Source organism: Sciurus carolinensis, chromosome 12 (genome assembly GCF_902686445.1).
Source record: "Sciurus carolinensis chromosome 12, mSciCar1.2, whole genome shotgun sequence".
Taxonomy (NCBI): domain Eukaryota; kingdom Metazoa; phylum Chordata; class Mammalia; order Rodentia; family Sciuridae; genus Sciurus; species Sciurus carolinensis.
In genome coordinates this window covers 82,929,412-82,951,501 of record NC_062224.1, presented here as the reverse complement: position 1 = coordinate 82,951,501, position 22,090 = coordinate 82,929,412, and the positions used below count along the sequence as shown (strand labels likewise).

General features: G+C 50.9%; 1 protein-coding gene across 16 annotated transcripts in view; it reads left to right on the top strand.

Moving 5' to 3' along the window:
• The window catches only part of Nfasc (neurofascin), a 180,251-nt gene that overhangs the window by 104,959 nt on the left and 53,202 nt on the right, over positions 1-22,090 (top strand). For 7 of the 16 annotated variants that reach the window (XM_047520248.1, XM_047520253.1, XM_047520257.1 and 4 more), the window contains 7 exons: positions 1,540-1,720; positions 7,066-7,083; positions 7,838-7,943; positions 9,303-9,499; positions 9,872-9,994; positions 12,995-13,165; positions 17,226-17,276. In XM_047520248.1, coding sequence (XP_047376204.1) covers positions 1,540-1,720; positions 7,066-7,083; positions 7,838-7,943; positions 9,303-9,499; positions 9,872-9,994; positions 12,995-13,165; positions 17,226-17,276 — 847 coding nt within the window. The remainder of the gene's footprint in view (positions 1-1,539; positions 1,721-7,065; positions 7,084-7,837; positions 7,944-9,302; positions 9,500-9,871; positions 9,995-12,994; positions 13,166-17,225; positions 17,277-22,090) is intronic. The other 9 variants (XM_047520262.1, XM_047520260.1, XM_047520259.1 and 6 more) reach the window with 3 other exon arrangements.

The window sequence follows — 22,090 nt, the reverse complement described above, 5'->3', positions numbered from 1 at the left end:
GATGCTGGGGAAAAGGTACACTTATACATTGTTGGCAGGACTGTGAATTCCAAGAACCACTTTGGAAGGCAGGATGGAGATGCCTCAAAAGACTAGGAATGAAACCACCATATGACCCAACTGTCTACTTCTTATATTTATCCAAAGAACTAAAATCAGAATACTACCGTGATGTATACTGGTGTTTATAGCAGTACAATTCACAATAATCAAGTTATGGAACCAGCCTAGACGCCTGTCAGCAAACAAATGGATAAAGAAAATGTGGTGTACACACAATGGAGTTTTACTCAACCTTAAAGAAGAATGAACTTATGTCATTTGCTGGTAAATAGATGAAACTAGAGAACATCATGCCGAGTAATGTAAGCCAGATTTGGAAAGCCAAGGGTCAGATGTTTTCCCTCACATGTGAAAGCTAGAGAGAGAGAGGAAGCAGCACAAAGGAATAAAAAAGAGATCTCAAAAAAATAGAAGGAAGACCAATTCAGTAGAAGAAGAGAATCAGAAGGGAGGGAGAAGGGGAAGACATAGGGAATTACTGGGGAATGAAATCCACCAAATTAGGCTATGTCTGTGTACAAATAAATCACAATGAATCCTGCATATATATGTAATTATAATGCACTAATTAAAATAATAATAATAGAAGGGAGATCAGTAGAGTAGAGCAAGTGAATTGTAATCCCAGTGGCTTGGGAGGCTCAAATAAGGATTTGAGTTCAAAGTCAGCCTCAGCAATTTAGTGAGGCCCTAAGCAACTCAGTGAGACCCTGTCTCTAAATAAAATAGAAAAAAAAAAAAAAGAACTGGGGATGTGGTTCAGTGGTTAAGCACCCCTGGGTTCAATCCCTGATACCAAAAAAAAAAAAAAAAAAATCTGTACGAATACAGCATAATGAATCCCATTATTATGTACAATGTACCAATAAAAATTTTTTAAAAGGTGCACAAAAAAAGAAAAGGAGAAAGAAGGAAAGAAAAGAAAGAAACACATCCTGTGGACAACTAGGTTTCACTATCCAACCTGTGATCCCTGGGGTCAGAGGTCATCACTGTGGTCTTGTCTCTGTGCCCTACTCAGAGTCCCAGGCACACTGAGCACATGGCTCAGGGAGGCTGTGAGGTTGGCGTGTTTCTTACAGCCCAGTGCCTGGCATCTTCTGGATGCTGGACCGTGGACCCCGTTTGTTTCTGTAACTGATCTCTGCAGTTACGCATCGAACCATCTACAACAGTGGTTTTCAGTTGGGGTAGCTCTGCCCTCCTGGACAGGTGCAGTGTCTGCAGACATTTTTGCCTAGTAGCAGGAGTGGGCACTTCTGGCATCTGGCAAGCAGAGCCCAGTGATGCTGCTAAACATCCTACAGTGCCCAGGAGAGTTCCCCACACCAGAAATTGTTGGATTCCAAGTGCCTGTTCTAGGACCCCCCTGTTCTATGACCAAAGGGAACTTGAGTCCTTCAAGGGTCTGTGGGATCCCTGGATCGAACCAAAAGTTCAAGAAAAACTTACTTGCTCCTTTTTTTCTTTCCACAGCTGAGCTCTGCCTGGGAGGTGCACTTAGAGCCACTCGAGGTGACAAGATCCCAAGGGCTGGGGAGCAGGGAGCTGGGCCTGGTGCTGAGGATGGCCAGGCAGCAGCCGCCACCCTGGGTCCATGCAGCCTTCCTCCTCTTCTTCCTCAGTCTTGGTGGAGCCATCGAGATTCCTATGGATCGTGAGTTCTGCTCCTGCCCCTTTTTATTTTTTTGCTCCTGATTTTGGGAAGAGGAGTGGGAGGGGAGGGAAGGTCAGGGGAGAGCTGAGTCCTTTTGAAGGTTGGGGAGAGGTAGCAGTGGATTCTGGGATTCAATGCAGACTTTGTCTCCAAAGAATTGACTGGGGTTCTTGTTTGGCAGTTTGAGGCTGCTCTCGGGGCTGTGGCTGGGCTGGTGCTTGGGCAGCCCTGAGCCTGCCAAGTGGAACCCAAGGTGGCAGAGTTTGGAATTCCGAGAGCTACATGGAGTTCTCCCCTCTGCTCACTTCCACGGCCCTCTGTGGTTGTGACTTGCCCTTAAAAGCCATTTCCAAGGTCAAGTGTAGTGGGTTGCTCTTTCTTGCCTTTCTAACAACCCTATATCCACAGCGGAGCCCTCAGCCCCTCTTAGCTGGAGTGGTTGAGGACAGATACCCTGGGGGCCAGTTGACAGGGGAATTATCTTTGCAAAAGTCCTGGCTAAATAAGACATTCAAATAAAGCTTCATTATAATGGTACCTTGGGAGAACCAGGCAGGGATACCTTCTGTTTCCAACCTTGCCCAAGAAATGTTGAAAAGTAAAATCTGTATGGTTCTGCTTCTTACAGGGGGGATGCTCTCTGTCCCTCAAAACCATAAAGTAAGGGGCTTATAATGCTGCCCCAACAGCCGTCTCCATGAGGCCTACCTGTTGCTGTGTTGGTAGGTGGCCCATGATTGGCAGCCATGTTCCTTGGTCCTGTCTGTGGGCATGTGCCACTTGACCACAGTTCTGGCACTTCTGCTAGGATGTCTTAGCATTGCAGTGCTTAAGTGTGGGCACACTGCTTTGGACCCCTGTTCCTGGCCTCCGGGATTACATGGGACCTCCATGATGTCAACACTGACTCTCCCTCCAGTTGACAGATACCTGGGGACCAGTTAGGAGAGTAACATAGCCTCTCAGATGTCCCCAAGCAGACCCTCCTCCAATTCCACACCAACATTAATAGCTGCCCCAGAGGACTGGCACCTCTGGGAGACAAAGGCCAGTAGGAGCTGTTAAGTTGAATCCAGAAGCAAGGCCCCTACTGGTCTCCTGGAGCCCAGCATGTGTGCATGTGTGTGCAGACACATGGGGAGGGAGAAGAGGAGACAGGACAGGACCTGTTCCCATGGCGACCGCCTGCAGCTGGCTCAAGGAGCAGCATTTCTCATTAACGGTCCCAGGCAGACATCTAATAAGGAGCGTGATAAGGCCACGTCCCTGGAGAGGAGAGGGTACAGAGGAAACTGGGTTATCAAGAAGGTGGCGCAGGCTCATTTCTCTCCTGCCAGTTTTCACTCACTCACCCGCCACTCCAGGCTTCAGGGGCCAGAGAAGGAGAGGTTCTCACAAGGCAAACCCACAAACAGACGGCTTTGGGGTCTGTGTTCAGATCTAGATTTCTAAACTCTACTGAAGACAGAGATGTGGCAGGTCAGTCAGCATCCCCAAAGTCCTGCCTGTGGCAGAGTGGAGGGCACCCCAACCTCCCTGCCACTCCCCATCCCATGTCCGTGAGGAGGCCAGGAGGTCCCTGCTGTGGTGTGTTCACGGAAACTCAGGCCCTTTCTTGCTTGGGGTCATGGGGCAAATTGGTGGTAAAATCAGGAAAGAACCCCTGTTCTCTTGACCTCCCGTTTGGCACTTGACATGTCCCACCCCACCTCATAATCCTGCCTCGTCTTAGCCCTTCTTGGCACTCACTGGAATCAGCTGTCCTTTGCCAGGCAGAGAGCTTAATGCTGTACACATCTTATCGCACGTGATTCTCACAGCTTATCCAGGAAGCAGGTATACCTTAGCTTACAGGTTAGGCACAGGTAAGGGACAGAGTCAGGAAACGATGGCACACCTCTCGGTGGAGAGGCGAGTCCTCGGGTGACCCAGGCTGGGAGCACGCCCCTCTCCCGGCTACTGCAGGCACGTGGCCATGGCAACATGTCCCGTGAGTCTACAGCAGCTGAACAGGAGGCAGCAGCCAGGCAAGCCCTTCCAAGGGGACCCGGAAGCGGGTCTCAGCAGCTCGCCCCCTGGGCCTGGTACTGCAGATGCTCCCATATTAGTTGAGCCCACCTTCCAGCTCGTCTGGGGCTTTGAAAGATCACGTGTTCTTCACTCTCCCCATCTGCTGAGTGGGAGGCACTGAGGGGTCAGGGGTGCCCTACTCACTCAGGCGAGCTCCACTCATGTGCACCTTGGGGAATATTCTCTGTGCCCTGAGACCAGGGCCACCACCTCTGTGCCGGGAGTTTGGGTGCCCTGGGTTTCCTGGATCAGAGCCCTGGAGTGGCACACAATCCCTCATTCAGGCGCCCAGCCTCCAGCTCCTGCTGCCTTGCCAATGAAGTCACACGCACCTCCCTCCTACCGCCACCTCCCTCCCCGCAGCTCCAAGGAGAACAGTGTGACCTTTGAAAAAAGCAAAGGGTCGCCTCATCAGCCAGGGTGGGTTTGCCAAAGAAGTGAGTCTGCTGGAAGCCTGCCCCACTGTCCTCCTCCCCACAGCAAGGGACTCCGCATTTCCTCTTAGGAACCCCCAGAGGGAGGTGCAGTGGGACAGAGACTCCTCCCCACCTTCATCCCAAACAATGCTCAAGGATGGTCTCGGCAGCTCTGTCCCCTGCGAGGTTGGTACCAGAGGCCTAGCTAGCAGAGCCAGGGAAGGAAAAGAGGCCTGATGGGCTGGAAGGGGTCTCTCTCCCCACCGAGGCCAAAGGAGCACATTCATGTTCCACTTGACACCATCAGGCAGCAAATTCCACAGATGGAGAGCAGGGCAGGTGGGGTGATATTGGTTAAGAGCTTGGGCGTCCTTGTCCCTAGACAGGCTGTCCCCACTGTCTTCTCCCAGTGGCAGCTTGTCTTCTGGGTTGATTCTGTCCCTGTTAGTAAATTCCTCAGGAACACAGTGGTGGCTGCAAATGTCACTGTTCTTTTAGGCAAGTAGATTCTCAAGAGGTCCCTGGCCAGATAGACAGTGTGGGGCTAGGGACAGCAGCCAGCCGGCTCTAGCTGCCCTGGGAGACTCCACTCGCCAAGGCTTCCCCACTTACCCTTGTCCAAAATATCTAGGAGAACGGAGCACTGCGGCCCCCACCTGGCTAGCACTTCTCCAGCCAAGGAGGGACTTGTACGAGAGCTCTGGCCAGGAGCGAGAGAGCTGTGCCCATTCTCCTCTGCAGCAAACCCATGCGATCTTAAGCAAGTGACTTCCCTTCCCTGGATATGAGAGTCCCTGGGCAATGTCTCGGGCTCTTTCCCTTAACCAGCTCCATTTCTATAAAAGAGAGGTTTGGTGCCACGTGGGCAGGAAGGACTTTCCTCAGGCTTTCCACCAGGGTAGGCCAGAGCCCACATTGGCATGCGAGGACCCAGGAGGCCCCAACTGTGTCTTGGAATGAAGAAACCAGAGCCCAGACTGGGGGTCAAAAAGGTGGGCTCCAGTGTCAGCCCTGCCTGTCCTGAGAATAGCCCCTCCCCTCCCCCGTCCCCTCCACGCCAGCCTCACCGACTTTCAGTCTTTCCAGTCTTTCTCGTGCCCAGGGCAAGAAAGATATATAGGTTAAGAGGCTGCAGTGGGGGCTCCCCAAAGCAGGGGTTCAGGAACTGGACCCCCGACCCAGCCTTTTCATGCCTTTTTGGTTCCTGCCCAGGCATCCCTGGGCAACCACCCCGGCCACTGCAACCTTCTCGTGGGTCACAGTGTCCGACTCTCATTTGCTGACAGAGCAGCATGCAGAGTAGGATGCTCATTCCTGCCGTACCTCACCCTCTTCTCTTACGGGCCATCTCTGCTTCTGTGACTCTTCCTGCATCGCTCAGTCTTGGCTTACCTCTGGCTCCTGCATGGTGTCTCTCTGAGCCCCTGGGGTTCTCCTCCACATCTCACTGTGCCAAGGTGGGAAGGCATCAAGGTTACACGTCTCTGCCCTGATGCCCGCAGCTTCCTGCTCCCCCAAGGACCCTGGCTCTGAAAGTCAATGCACAGTACCCGTACAGTACATGACATGTCCTACCTTGAGATGAGAGTGCCGTGTTGCTTTCTGATGTCATCCTAAGGAAAGACATTTTGAAAAGCAACTGTACTACATGTTCTCTTTTCTGATGACACATTTTACCTAAGAGTGTCTCCCCACAAAGAACATGCCACCTAAAGCCTTACTGTCCATCAGCCTCATTGTCACCTAGGCGTGGGTCAGGAATGAGAAGCTGCACTGCAGGTGTGGCTCAGTGTTAGAACATTTACCCAGCATGCACCAGTCCTGGGTTCCATCCCAGAATGACCAAAAAAAGAAAAGAAGAAAAAGGAGGAGGAGGAGGAGGAGGAGAGGAGGGAATAAATAAATAAATAAAGGAAGGAAGGAAGGAAGGATCCAGATCCTACCCCAGACCAACCCAGTCAGACCTGCATTTTAACCAGCTCCCAGCAGATTCATATGCTTGTTAAAGTTTGAGAAGCTGAACCTCAAACACATGCACACACCTGTGTAAGAAACACCCGTATAGGAGCGTGGCGTGAGCACATCCCAGGTAAGGGCTGGGAATACTTGTGCCACTCACCCCTTGACCCTCTTTATGAAAAACACAGAAAGAAGCAGCGGGCTCTGCCACACGCCTGGAACCTCTCATTCAGGAGCAGGATTTCTATAGGGTGATGTATACCTGCCAGGAATAGGGCAACAATGATCCACCTGTCCCTAATGTTTTCCAAAGGATGGGAAAGGAGGAGACAGTGAGCAGAGAGAAGGTGCTTTTGGGGGTGGAAGAGCAGGTACAGGGGAGCAGTGAGGCCTTGGGCCTTGCTAGGCCCTCAGGGCTTCCACACCTGGGGCTTTGCCCTGTAGCAGTGGTTCCGATCCCTTCCTCTCCTGGCACCTCTGTCTTGCCTTCAGCCTCCCCTTGGCACTGCCAACCAAGAAATCTACCTCCCTCAATGGCATCAGAGGCCAGGAAGCATCTTCAGAGCCTTTCAAGCAACGCTGTCTCTTCTGGACGTTGGGACTTTTCTGGCAGCCTCTCCCTTGATCAGGAGCAGGTCTTTCTGCTCCACTCTGGGCTTTGGTCTTCCAGGGAAGGCACCACCTTCTCTACAAAGCCTCCCTGGGTCTGCTCCCCACTGCTTGGCTCTTCCAGCCAAGCTGTGCTGCTGGGAGGAGAGCCCCATGGCACAGTGCTGTCCTCAGGTCCACCTCACCCCTCTCCTTGCATGTTGGGCATGAGGACACCTGGCAGTTTGTCATGTGTGATAACAGTATTCTTCTTTTCTCCCCCTCACAATGCTAACCCACCGGAACTAACAGCAAGCATTCAGAATGAGCGTAAGTCCCCGTGTGTCTCTCCTCCTTGTGCCTCTGGGAGTGGGAGGGAGAAGGCCAGGTCAGGAGACACCTGGGGTCAGAGGCCTCTCCACTGGGCCTTCTGGGACTACTGCAGGGGCTTCTTGATACCAGAGTCCTGTAGGGAGGTGCCTAACCACACAGCAAGGAAGAACTTACCTGGAGCCTCCTTTGCTGGGCAAGGAGAGGAACGGGGGGTCAGAAGAGGGCCCCTGGATGGAAGCTGAGCTGCTCCTGCAGACTCCAGAGGCTGCCATGGGACCCAGGGCAGAAAACTGACCTAGAGGAGGATCTGGCCCATGGGCACATAGACAAGTCCCTGGGAAGCTCTCTGGGACTAAATTCCTCTCTCACCATGGTTTGACCATTGGTTGAGCTTCAGGGTCCAGAATCACCATGGCCCCTGAGTTCTAGAAAAGTAGCTGCTTTTGTTCCTGTATTCATTCAACACACATTTATCAAGAAGCATTGTTCACTGTGCTAGTCGTTGGGATATAAGACTGGGTGTAACCAAAACCTGACTTCCAGCTTCTCTTGAGAGACTATGGAATCTTCTTGAAAGGATTCCTAAGTTTAGCCTTTGACACCACCTTCTTTCCTGAAGAATCTGGGTCTCTAGAATAGGGTCCTTTCCGCATCTTCTTGCCTGCTTGCCTGTGGCTTCTGAAGCCATTCCCCAAGCCAGACCTAGGCAGGTCCCTGCAGCTCTGATCGCCCCTTGTGTGCCCTGTTGCAGTGACCCAGCCCCCAACCATCACCAAGCAGTCAGTGAAGGACCACATCGTGGACCCCCGTGATAACATCCTGATAGAGTGTGAAGCAAAGGGGAACCCTGCCCCCAGGTGAGTGGATGGAGCGGGGACTGTAAAGACTGTGCTTACACCATGCCTGAACTCTGGACCTGGGGATACTTAAGACAAATGAGGCAGCTGAACAATTGCATTCACCCACTGAAAATATACCCACTGGGCACCTACTAGGTGGAAAGTACAAATTAGGTAACTGGGAAATTTATTTGGTAAGGAAAGGGAATAGAAAATTTGAGTGGCTTCTCTCTATTGATGACGAAAAGTCAGGACTATATATTAAGATTTCTGACTTTCAGCATCACATTCTACCCACTGCCTGTGTTACTGTCATCCACTCCATGTTCAGCTTATGGGAAGTTCCTCTTCCTGGCTATCTCAAGTCTTTTCTGCTAAGCTTGTCTCTAGGGTGCTCATTAGGACCAAATGAGATATCAGCAGATACCGGTCAAAAGACTGCTCTTGTCCAGCCTCTGGTGGGTGTCATGACTTGAAGAAGAGACAGAATAGAAGGGCAGAGGTAGAGGACAGGCAGTCTGTCTTGTTCCAGACCTCGGGTTCGCATGAGATAGTCTAATCCAGAGTGTTGAGCCAGGAAACAGCAGGGACTCCCTCTCCCAGAGGGCCAGTCGGGACGCTGGTGGCCATGCCTCTGAGATTTGGTCTTTTCCCCTTCCTTCCTTCGTGAGGACAGTGAGCAGCCGTTGCTGCTCCTGCTTGCTTCCTGCTTTTACTGGTTCTGTCATGGGCCGCTGAGGACACAAGGTCCTAGCTACAGCTGACATGCACGTCCTGCCTGGAGAATTGGAGGGATTTTTTTTCTTCCTTCCTTCATTTTTTTTCTCAGTGCTGGGGATGAATCCAGCCTCACACACCACCAGAGCAAGAAGCACGCTACCACTGAGCCACAACCCAGGCCCAGAGGGGCTTTCTAGTGCTCCGATCAGGGCTCGGTTTTATTAAGCAGTCCCTCCAGGGCTCCCCGGCGTGGCCAGTGCTTCCTCTGCACTCACTGAGCCGGGCACACATGATCTAAGCCACTTCCTTTATACAACTTTGGGGTGGGGGGAGCTGCACTAGCCCCCTGATGCACTGGGGTTGGGTAAAACATGAATCTGAGTTTGCATTCCCAGTAGAATATCCTGAGGTGGAAGGAAGAGCTGACTCTGGATTTTAAAAAATCAAAATCCCCACCAACTTCTCAGTTACGTATTTAAAGATCAGAATCCCCCAAAGTCTAGTTGAGTGCCCATCATGATTCCCAGCCTCAGCTGGGTGACAACACTAATGCCAGGCGCTGCCCTGGAGAGACCTGTGGGGGACCCAGGGCTCTGAGATTCACCTGGAGCCCAGCCCAGCCAAACACTTGCCCGCCCCGCCCCCTACCGTCCACAGTTTCCACTGGACTCGAAACAGCAGATTCTTCAACATCGCCAAGGACCCCCGGGTGTCCATGAGGAGGAGGTCTGGGACCCTGGTGATCGACTTCCGCAGCGGCGGGCGGCCCGAGGAGTACGAGGGGGAATACCAGTGCTTTGCCCGCAACAAATTTGGCACGGCCTTGTCCAACAGGATCCGCCTGCAAGTGTCCAGTGAGTTCCATGGGACGGGGCCAACATGCTCGCTCTTGGGTACAAGGGGAGCAACATGGAAGGTCATCCTAGGAGGGTCGCCCTGTCCTTGGCTGTGGGGTGCCCTCCACGGGTCCACCCCAGCTCAGAAAGATGCCCTGGCATGGAAGCTTCTGGACCAGAGTCCACCATTGCTTCACCAGCCACTCTGTATAGGAGGAGGGGAAAGGAGAGGACCTTTGAAGATGGGCGTCCACTCTGACCAAAGGCCCTCCTCCTCCCAAGGGCCCCTCCCTCTCTCTGGCCTCCCTCCTTCTCCAGTTTCCCCTGCTCACGTGCCTGTCCCAGCCCAGCCGTCACCCTCTCTTCACCCTCCTGTCTCTTTCTCCCCAGAATCTCCCCTGTGGCCCAAGGAAAACCTGGACCCTGTCGTGGTCCAAGAAGGCGCCCCATTGACGCTGCAGTGCAACCCCCCACCCGGCCTGCCGTCCCCAGTCATCTTCTGGATGAGCAGCTGTGAGTCTTGGGAGCCTGCTGTTGCATGAGTGTCTGGGCTCAGGGGAGTGGCAGGGGTGTGGACGGGAGGGTTTGCCCAAAGCCGGGGACCCCAGACTTGGGCGAGGCAGAGGCAGAGCGGCCACATGGCTGAGAACACAGCTCCATAGAGAAGCTGCTTTAACCCTGTGACCTTGAGCAAGTTGCTTAACATCTCTGGGCCTGAGTTTCCTCTTCTAGAAAATTCAGGATTAACATTATATTTATCTGATGAGATTATTGTAAGGATAAACATATCTACTGTGCTAGAACCAGGCCAAACACACAGGAAGTTCTTGGTAATATTGGTGATGATGAAGGTGAAGAAGAGCAAGAGAAAAAGGAGCAACCAGGAGGAGAACCCAGTTTTTTTCGTCTTCTCCTCCTCTTCCTCCTTCTTCTTCTCTTCCTCCTTCCTCCTCCTCTCCTCCTCCTTCTTCTTCTTTTTTTTTTTTTTTAATTTAGTTTTTTATGGTCCCAGGGACTGAACCCAGGGGAGCTTAACCACCGAGCCACATCCCCAGCCCTTTTTATTTTTGATCTAAGTTTCTTAGGGCCTCACTAAATTGCTGAGGCTGGCCTCAAACTTGCAATCCTCTTGCCTCAACCTCCTGAGTCACTGTGATTACAGGCATGTGCCACTGTGCTGTTACTTCCACAGGCAATTGAAGGCAGTTGATACCAAGTCTTCTCTTTCAATCTGGTCAACCTGCATTTACTCCAGTTCACACTTCTAGGAAAAGGGAAGGTGGGGGAATGATAAGTGGCTGATGGGGAGATAGGGTGTTTGGATCAGTGGACTGGCTAGCAGCATTCAGAGACTATTGGGGCTCAGTTTTGGACAGAGGCTCATTTAACATCTCTGGACCTGTTTTTTTCCACATTTTCAATTAAAATTGGGGGGGGGGTGCATTATAAAGATGAAGATAGGACTGCTCTCTGTGCACCTCCCTGGCTTTCCTTCCCCTACCTTCCTGCCTACCTCTCTGCTTCCTCAGCCCCTCCTCCCACCCCTCCCTTCCCTATCTGTCCGTCCATCAGTCTGTATGTCCACCCACCTGTTTGCCCCTCATCGGCATTTGGTCCCTCTCTCAGTTCCTACCCGCCAGTTTCCAGGAGAGGCTGCCATGTCAAGGCGGCAGCCTTGCAAGCTGCTCTGTGGGGTGAGCATGGCCTCATGCTCAGTCACGGTCCCTGTCTCCTCGATAGTGCAGTGTGTGGGGCAAGCTGCCTGGCAGCAGGCAGGTGGGTCGTCTTGTCACTTCCCTTTCAGACTTTCCTTCCTCGTCCACCACGTCACGGTCATCACCAGCTTGTGTTCATGCCACCTCCTGAGCAGACCTCACGGCCCCCTTTTCTTCCCAGCCCACACACCATCAACTTTCTGTCACCTGGTTATGACCCTTCTCCTTGACAGGCTCCCTCGTCTTCCTAAGACTCTGATGGTTTCATTCAAATGCTTCAAGCCCTTCAGTGCACCTCAGAAGGGCGACTCCTTTCCCTGGCAACTTGGTCCCCATCCTGACCTGTCCCTCTGCCTCTCTAGCCTTTCTCCCATCCTCCTCCCTGAACCCTTGAACCCCCAGATGAGCTCCTGCATCCTCTTAACCTTTAGCACATACTCTTCCAGCTACTGAGAAACCTCTGAGCTCCTCTGTCCTTTCTGCCTGGCATGGGACACAGCATTCAGGGTTCAGCTCAAGTCCTCCAGGGGACTGCCCTTTTCTGCAGTCTCTCTCCTAACCCCCAATACATTCCACTCACCACACTGCACAGCAGTTACTTATTTACCTGCTGTCCCTCCTGTTAGACTGGGTTTCATTGAGGACATCTCTCTTTCACCAGCACCTAGCTCAGTACCTGCACATAGTAGGCCTATAGCAAATCTCTGAGGAATAATTCAAGGAGCTGACCATCCTACTGTGCAAAAGTTGGTATCTCCTTGTGCTTTTTACGTGTGGTAGTGGGGACTGAACCAGGGGTGCTCTACCACTGAGCCACATCCCCAGCCCTTTTTATTTTTTATTTGGAGACAGAGTCTTGCTAAGTGGCTGAAGCTGCCTTCAAACTTGCAATTCTCCTGCCTCAGTCTTCAGAGCTGCTCAGATTATAGGCATGCACCACCATGCCCAGCTTGACCTTGTGCTTTAAGACATGACGACTTCAGAAACAACTGTGAGGATAAGAAGGAGATTGCTAGAAGTAATCAGCCTTAAGTAGATGTTAACAGAACTCACCACCTGGAAACCTGGTCTTTTGCTTTTACACCAGTGCTTCAAAAAGATATGGATAATATAGTCTGAATCCTCAGCTACTCCTCTGATGTCATTCTTTCTAAAAAGCACACATTTTTGTATTTCAACCTCTTAAAATTGATAGACTGCATCAGTTGGTACACATCTTACAGTTATAATCAGAAGTTGCTTTTTTTTGAGGAGTGAAAAAATAAATAAAACAAAAATAAATAAAACATAATTGAATGACTGGCTAAATTTTTATTAAATGCAACACAGCCAAGTTCAAGTTCATTTACTTCCACAACCTGTCGAGCCCCAGTGTGCTGGGACCAAAGATGAATGAGCCATGATCCCTGCCCTCAGATGCTCCCTTGTTAGTGAAAGCATTTGAATCCTGACTCCAGGAGCATCCAAAGGCTTGTGTCCCCTCCACCTGGCCTTGGGGTCAGCCGAATCTTTTGTGGCATGGACAGGAGTTGGAGACATGCAGCCATAGAGTATGGGCATGGTAGGCAGGCAGGTCTGGATCTAAAATCTGGCTCTTCCCTCACTGCTGTGCAACCCAGGACTCTTGGTCCTCTGCAGGAATCAGCCCTGCCTTGGAGGTGAGAGGACTGGAGCCCGCAGTGTCCAGCTTCCACCCCGACCCCTGTAACGACCCCTGTAACGCTCAGTCTCCACACTGTTGCCCATGATTGCTGTTGCCATACTACTAACCTCTCCTCGCTCCTCTGCTTCCTTGTAGCCATGGAGCCCATCACCCAGGACAAACGTGTCTCCCAGGGCCACAACGGGGACCTGTATTTCTCTAACGTGATGCTGCAGGACATGCAGACGGACTACAGTTGCAATGCCCGCTTCCACTTCACCCACACCATCCAGCAGAAGAATCCCTTCACCCTCAAGGTCCTCACCAGTAAGTGAAGGCCCCACCTGGGGCTGGGGCCAGAGGAGGGAGCCCACTGAGCCCACCAGCCCCAGGTACCTAAGTCTGGGGGGAGACTCATCCTGGGGCCGACCTGGAAATCATTCTGCTCCTTGTGCTGGAACCACTGCAGCTGCCCTTAGACACTGTCTCTTGATTCTGAAGCCTTGAGTCAAACTTGGTGCTTCTCAAACTTTGCTGGGAGCCAGAGTCACACACTAAGGTGCAGCCTGGTCCTACCTTGACAGCCCCAGGCCGCTGAGTCCTTAGCTCTCCAGGTTATTCAGATGTCCCCAGAGTTTGAGAACCACTGCTTGAAGTAATCATCAGGCATCCTGCTCCTGCACTTGGCTTATATCTTTTATTTCTATTCATTGCTTGGTTGTTTTTATTTGTAGAAGAAAACCAGAACATACAATATTAAAATGAGTGGACACACCAAAATAAATAGTTTGATTCTCTAATACATGTTTGCTGAACCATATGGACTCTTTGTGTTTTAAGTTGCAGATTTATGTCTAAGCTTTGTTTGTTTTCATTTTTATTCCCTGATTCTGCTTGGCTGATACAAAAGCAAGTCAGTATTTCCTGACCCATGATAGTGTTGGTGGCCCTTCACAGAGGGACACGAGAAGCTTAGTCAGAATGACAAGGACAAGTCAGCCTGGAGTTGTTGCTACAACATCCTCAGCTTGCTCAGGACGTTAGAAGTTGACTCAGTTGGTTTACACCATGGCTGTGCCACGTGCCTTCCCCAAAAGAGCCCCCCCAAAAGAACTTAATCTGTTGGACTCGTGCTGTGAATGTTGCTGGCGAGGCTGTGAATGGCGAGGCCCGTGGGGAGACCAGGTCACCAGCACCCTGAGAGTGCTGGCGTGTTCCACAGGTCGGAGGAAAGAGGTGACCCCTGGCTTCCCGCAGCCCGCCGGGGAGGCCGATGATGCCCTGATGGGTGGGTGCCCCTGGGGCAAGGGTTGTGTGAGCTCATCAGCACAAGCGGGATCTTGACCCCTGAGATCTCTTCCTTCCCTGCTGGTGAGGGGACAGGTGCTCTGAGTCACCACAGCCACTTCCACCACGACAGAGTGTGGATCTGTCAGAAGGTCGCTTCATGATTATTTTTTCCTCCTTTTTTCCCTTTCGTTCCTCTTTTCTTCCTTTTCTTTTTTACGTTGCTCCTCTCTGCTCTTCCTCCCTCTTTCTTGCTTGCTTTCCCTCTCTCTGTGCTTCATTTTCTTTGAATTCCATTTCCTCTCCTCTGTTCGCCTCCTGCCTCTGCAGGCACTTTCTTCCCAGTGGGTATTGACTACCTGTGCTGCGCCAGCCCACAGGACTGCCCGAGACCCAGCAATGAGCCCGGTGTCACCCTGGCAGGGTGACCCAGCTTCGCTCCGCTTGCTCCCCGCTCCTGGCTTTCTCATTCCGGATGCAGGTCCAGGGGCACCCTCTGGAGAAGAAAGTTGGCTTGTCTGCAGTGTCCTCTCAATGCACCTTGGGTAACTGCCTGCCACCTGACTGATCTGGGGAGCACAGTATGATCTGCCCAGGACCTCAAAGTGACCTCAGTAGCCAGAACAGGGCTGGTCATGGAAGGAGTCAAGGGAGAGACGGGGCCACCAGGAGCCCCTCGCTTTCTGAGTCAACCTTACATATCCTCTCGGGCCTTTTCCTGGCCCCAGCAAGGCAGGAGATCAGCCTGCTGCTCCTGGGCCAGAGTCAGGAGCCTCTGCCATCCTGAGCAGAAGCCAGGAGATAAAAGTGATGAGGAACACCACTCTGCAAAATCAAGCACTTAGAGGTTTGAGCAACAATTAGAAGTGGAACTTTCCAGAAATATCGTTTTCTCTACCCAAGAATGTGAAGGATGTTTGTTTCTGCTTCATCTCTGGGTCCTCTATTCCATTGAAAACTCTTTCCTCCAAATGATGGGAAGTCCTCGAGGTGACTGGAACAGAACCATGTCAGCTTCCTGGAGTTCTCCTGGGGCAGCTCTGGCTAGAAGCAAGTTCCGGGCATCTGAGCCAGCCCAGAATTTGGCACAGTTGCTTTAAATAGCACAGTTGAGCTCTCTTGACTTTTCTGTCTGGGAAGGACACAGGCTTTTTCTTGTACCTTCAGAACCAGGTCTGGGGGTGGGAGGCAAAGCAGTCTGTCCACAGTTTGCCCATTTGGGAAGAAATAAATCTCATCATACTTTTTTTTTTAATTAATTGCATTGAAGGCAGGAAAGGAAGATATATAATACAAAATGCTAGACAATCTAAAACTCCAGGCCTAAGGACATAGCTTAGCAGTAGAGCACTTGCCTAGCATGTGGGAGGCCCTCCAGCATTGCAAAAATAAAATGAAAAACATTTTTAAAATCTATTTTTGGATACAAAGATAGCCAGTGGAGTCAGGCTAACAAAGATACACCTGTCCCTCTTTGCCCTCTCTGTGACAGGCATCTAAGAGGCACCATAAGGAGGGAGAAGGGTCCCCCAGAGGCAGACACCAGAGTGCATTCAAGCTCCCTCCTAACAGCTAAATGACAGACTCAGGAGAGTCGGAAAGTCTCTCTGAATCTCTCATCCCTGCTCCAGAAGCCAAAACGATGAGGCCGCTTGTGAATGTGGGTCACTCCTCTGGAAAGAGAAAGGCTCATTTCACCCAGTGGCATGGGATCGTGGAAGAAGGGGCCCTTTCATCTGTGTGTGCCACCATCCTCCCCGCAGAGAGGAAGGGAGCGTTCCCTCCCAGGACCAGTCACAGCCCACACCTGCGCTGGTACCCCTTCACCCCATTGCAGATCTGTTCCCACCTCGGGCTCCAGATACACCCGAGCCCGCTTCCCAAACAGGCTAGATCCTTTGCCACCAGACCCATATTAAGAGGTAGTTTCAAATAATGAAAATCTTCCTACTGGCTGTTAGGCAGATTGGGGATACAGTGCCAGTCCCAGAAAAGAACTCGCAGACCCTCTTATAATTAGTTGTAATGGGATTTGATCTGTCTTCAAATATGCAAATGTTTTGGCACAGCACCTGCCCTTCCCCAGGCAGTTGGACAGTGTCCTGGGCTGCTCAGGCCGTCTGCTTAGCTTCCAGTCAGTGGCGCACCCCCCCCCCCCCCCCGCTGGGACTGTCAAAACTTGAACCCTGGAAGGGGACGGAGGGTTATGGCAAGTGAAAAGCTCCTTAAGGACACTGGCGTGTTTGTGTGTCCTGTTTCAAAGATCTTTTCTTGAGGATTAAAGGCCCTAGAGTTTTAGTGACTTCACATTGAATCCGAAGTCACTGATCCTGCTCCTTAAGGAATGTCTTCATTCCCAACACGCTTGACAGAGCTCGGGTCTGCAGTGTAGCCCAAGGTGTAGAACTTGAACACCTGTCCTGTCCCAAGATCCCCTTCTAATCCAAGAGCTGGGACCTCAGCCACACTGTCCCACCACACTGGAGCACTCCCCAGGGGTATCCCAGAGATCACAGTATGCCCACCTGGCCAGATTAGGGGGTGCCTGTTGCTAGGCATTGCCAGGGGTCCCTCTGTCCCCCTGCCTGTTGACGCCTGTCTTCCTCCCGCATTGACCTCTCCCTCCCCTGCAGCTTAGCTTCTGCCCCAGCAGGACGTCGCTCTTTTCCCCAGAGCTCACTAACACTCCTTTTTCTTCAGCTGCCCCAAGAGCTGGTCTGTTCTGGAGTCTTGGGAACTGAGGACTCTGACAAGAAGTTGGTCCTGAGACTGCTACCGAATGCCACTAATCCTTATCTCATCTGTTCGAAACATAGTAGGACCCAGCAAAGTTCAAGCCTAATTTCTTTAATTAAAAAAAAAAAAAAACTCATTTTATTCTTGCCTTCTTTTGCAGGATTTAACCTTTCTGTTCCTTTGTGAGCTGTTTTGTGTTGCTTGTCCTTCGCGAGCACAGTCCCTTTCCCAGCGCCTTTGTGCACACCACAGGCGCTCTCCTCGGTGGTCTCGTAGCTTCGCTTTCTTGTTTCTCTGTCCCCGTGTATGCCTCCATGACTTCTCCGTGGCCTTCCGTTTGCTCACCCTCTTTTGTTTATTGCAGACCACCCCTATAATGACTCGTCCTTAAGAAACCACCCTGACATGTACAGTGGTGAGTCGTGGCGGTAACCTTGGGAGTAACCTTGCCTGTCCTAACACCTAACTTGACTGATACCATGTCATTAACTCCTGCTGGGTGGCAGGTGTGACAGCTGGCCAGGCCAGGGTACCAAGGTGACACCTCAGGATGCTGCCCGTCAGGTCAGTGCGGGAGTCTGAGGCAGCTCACGTGGAAGTGGTGTGACCTCCCCAAATGTGCAAGCCTCCAGTGGCCTCCGGTGGCTGTCCCAGCAGGTGACTCATCCCAGGGTAGGGCTTCAGAAGAGCTCCTTGGAGGTTCCAGCAGAAGCTTAGGCATCAGTGGTGGATGGATGGAGAGGACCTGAGAATAGGTGCATACCCACAGTGAGGAAGAAATGGGAAGTCTGGATCCTGCTGGCAGTTAAAAGACCACAGACAGCTTTTAGTGTCTACACAGGAAGTGTCTGCTGTGCAGCGTAGCTTTGGTTCCTGGGAGCACTACTTCATAGCTAGACCCCAGGTCTCTTTTAATTCCAACTGGGAAGTGGGAGTAAGAGTCCAGCTCAGTGTTGCAGGTGAGTATAAATGAAGCCAGCCCATCCATGGTCCTCTTTGACCTGTGACTCTTCTCTACTGTCAGTGCAAGCAAATCCTGTTCCACCAGCCCACACTTGCCAGGCATGGAACGATTGCATGAAACGTGTCTAACTCATCCTATAACTCGTTGCGGAGTTTGATTGATAGGGGAATTGGCTATTTCTGCACCTGAGTTTCACATCACTGGGGCGTAAGAATCTCTTCTTTTCCTTGAGCAACCAGAAGAATCATCATATTGCTGGCTCTGCAAGACAGCTGTGCCCCATCAATTATGCCTCAGAGGCTGAGGTTCCAGTCCCCAAGGGGGTCATTGGGGGCTCAAATAGATAGAAAGTGTTCATCCTAGGGTGTGCTAGTATAAACAATGATTGGTGTCTGTAGTGGGGGATGGGATGAGGGCAAGAGAGCCAGGGAGAGAGGTAGAGGCTCCAACTTGGCACTAAGCAGCTAGAACAGCACTGAGAGTCTGCCAAAGAAATTTACTGCCTGAGGAAGCAGGGGACCTTGGTTGGATTCTGGGCATTGTTTGTTTTCAAACTAATGGGGCCAATCACTATTGTGTCAAGAGCCCCAGAGTGCTAATATGGAATGTGCCTTCTTCTAAAATGGATTCTAATCTATTATAACCTATTTTAGGAAGTTTTCTGAATGTGAGTAGATCAGAGTCAGAAGGGTCACCTAGAGACTGTCTGGTGCAAGCTCCTTGCTTTATATAGACCATGCAAAGAAACATGTGCTTTTATCAGTGGAATAAAGTTGAGTGATTCTAGCCACTTAAACCAATATGGAACCAGTGGTTGATATTACCAAAAAAATGAATGGAATTCGTGAGAGCCACCCAGGACGATGACACCAACAAAGCTCCGAAGAGCTCACATGAAGACTGGCCCCTTGTCTTCAATCCAGGGTAGGACAGGGCCTAACCCAAGTATGAAGCTGCTGGAAAGGATATAAAATCCAAATGAAGCACATGTTGAACCCAGGACAGCGAGGCCAGTGATTCTAGAAAGAAACAGGAAGTGCAAAAGGAAGGAAGAGAAGGTTCCTCCCTGAATGCAGGGAGCTGAACAGAGACATCAATGGCTGATGCCCAGGGTCTCTCTCTATTGGGCTTTGAAGTCGGGCATGTCCCTCCTGGAGGGTTACCCCATACTTCTATTTTGTTCCGATGAGTCAGTGAGTTGGAAGCCTCTGAACATGGACCAGATGCCCCGACCTGCTGAGCAGTAGAGAGACCGCTTAGGAGGGCAGCTGGCTGAGAGGTGTGCACTTAGAAGGAGATCACCTTGAGTTAAACCCAGGCTCCAGGACATATCTTGAGTGATGCTGGGCAAGTCCTTTAATGCCTCCAAACTTTAATTTCCTCACCTGACAAATGATCTCCTAGCATGGTCATGAAGGTTAACCAGGCTAATAGATGTATGATTCCTAGCCAGGTGTCGGACACATCACCAACGCTACATAAACGGATACATCGCTGGCTTTAAAGGGAAGGGAGTGATATTGACTGTGTCATGTGTAGCTCATCTGTCTCTGAAGTTAAGAGGGACTCAGAGAACTTGAAAAGAAGACAGGGAGAGAAAGGCAGGCACATGCATAGGAAGAAGTATACACAGGGGGACTTTTAGAGAAACAAATCTGTCCAAGACTGGCGAAGAAAAACAAAGCCCCAACTGCTGCATGAAGGATTTAAGTTAGATTTGTGGAAGACATTTCCTGGCAGTGAGAAGTATCAAATGTTAGTAGACAAAGAGTTTTCTCGTCTTCTGGAGTTGTCTGGTCAGCCATTCCTGGAGCCAGGGAGATAGATGGGATGTTAGGAATGCAGCCCTGGGAGTCTCTGGTTCTCAGTTCTGAGAATCAGAGGCAGCAAAGCAGTGTGGGTATAGGATCCAGCTGCCCCTAAAAGCTGTTTTTGGCCAAGGTCCTCAGATGTATCTAATTCATTGAGCTGTCTCATGCTGCTGCCATACAGCGCTGACAGAGGGGAACAATAATGTCAGCTCTCGTGACCTTTCCTCCCGCAGGAGACAGTCAGGAGCCATTTTTCACTGGACTTTTAACATCGACATGGCTGAGGCAGCAGCATCTCCTGATGTCCCTGCTGGCCATGTGCCCCCAGAGACCCATGAGCCCTCTCTGAACCACAGCTTTCGAGACAGCAGGAGGGGATCAGCTGTCCTTGGGTGAAGGTCAGATGGGCCCATGTGGGAGGCTCTTCCTGAATCCATGCAGACGTGTGCTTTAGCATCTGGCAGATTCTGAGGTTGATCAGGTATCAGGTGAGACCCCCACTCCCAAGATCAGGAAGAGTAACCGGAGCATCATGAGGGTGGACATGCTCTCGAAGGATCCGTGCCTCCGTGGTGAAAGAGACTGTCCCACGACATCCAAGGAGAGACACTCGGCTTCCACCATTTGGAGTTTCATACAGTACTTAATCTTTGTCTTGGTTCCTGTGTCTACTCTGGGAAAGAAAAATAGGTACCCTCGCTTGGGAACAGTGGCTTCCAAAGCCACCAGCTGGCTCCTTCCTACATTCTCATGTCAATTCCTCCTGCTGCAGCTGACCACCTTTCTTTGTAACCTCCCCTTGAGCGCCAGCCTTCTTGATCCTAATGATCCCCTGCGTCACCCTGACTCTTCAGCAAGTTTTCCATGCCCTTAAGAATCCAGCTGAGATGCCTTTGGAGCCTCTTAATTCCTCTGCCAGCTTCTTTTTCTCCAGCGTGGGTCTGAGCTTACCTAATAACCACCAAGGAGAGATGGAAGCTTAGCTGAGACCATGAGAAGGGTAAAGCATAGTGGAAGATGTCACCAGAACAGTCACTAAGACAAAAAATATCTTTCTCCTTCATCTCCTTTGTCCTCCAATTTTGGTTTTCTTTGGTTTGCGTGAGGAAGATATTCCAAAAATTGCCTGTCAGAAGTAGGGACAAGGGGCTGGGGAGATAGCTCAGTTGGTAGAATGCTTGCCTCTCAAGCACAAGGTCCTGGGTTCGATCCCCAGCACCCAAAAAAAAAAAAAAAAAAAAAAAAAAAAAAAAAAAAGAAGCAGGGACAAGCAGGGTCTCCAACTTTAGACAGACTGGCAATTTAGAATAGGAGCATGAGTTTTGGTGCTAAATACCCAAAACTTAATGATCTTAGGATCTCAGGCAAGTCTGTTGACCTCCGTTTCCTCTGCTAAAAGATGGGGTTAATACCCCCACGTTTATAGTGAAGTTAAACACAATGCTGAGGTAGAGGGAACTGTCAGCACAATGCTTGACCCTTAATAGATGCTTAACCAAATGGTGGCCCTGATTTTTACCTCTGATTTTTCAGATGTTCTTTTCTTTTTCTTTGAACTTTGGCTCATTTCCCAGTAGTTTCTCCATCCCTGAGATAATTCTGTGTTGCTAGCCCACATCCTCCAGTGCAGTATTGTTATAGCCTTTTTATAGCCATGCTGTGGTGTCACGGGCACCTAAGTGGGACTCTGTGCTGGTCTCCCTCCTCCCCATCTTCACTGCTTCGCTGGTCACGCGTGTTTGTGGTGCTGCCCACTATGGTGTGATTAAGTGTCCACAGAGTCATAGATCGGTTTCTGCACACTGTCCCTGTGTGGAATGAGTATAACGACTGAGCTGGGCATCTTCCACATCACCGCAGGACACCAGCCCCCCCTGACCTGAGAGCCTCCTGCCCTGGAATGTCCTTCCCGTGGGGCCCTTGACCTTGTGTTGCCTTGACTATGTTGGTGACTTCGTGATGATGGGTGGGAGGAAGCTGCTGCTTTGGTGTTGGCCTCCTTGGTGCTGAGAACTAGATGCTACCAGAGCTGTAGATATAGATGGTAACCCATTAACCACATAATGGATTAACCCTTCAGTAGCCAAATTGTGTGTGCTGGTGGGACAGAGGAGGGCATCTACAGAAAGAGAAAGAATGTGCAGGATACATTGCTGCCTTCTTTTTTTGTTTTCTTCACCCCCTTTAATTCACTCATTCTGAAACATTTATTGAGCATTTGTTACCTGCTGTTAGTGCTGCAGCCTCAGTACCTCAGGATATGTTTCATCCTTTGTTCCCTTGACAGAAAGATAAATTAGAAGCAAATTCTACAAGATGTACTCCCCAGTGGCTAATGGAAAGAAGCTGAGCACCTCTAGGACAGGAAGCCCCCTGGTCCGGCCAGGCACTTGGCTGACACAGAAAGCTCCATTAGGAAGCACCAATTACACAGAGACAGAGGTGCCCACCATC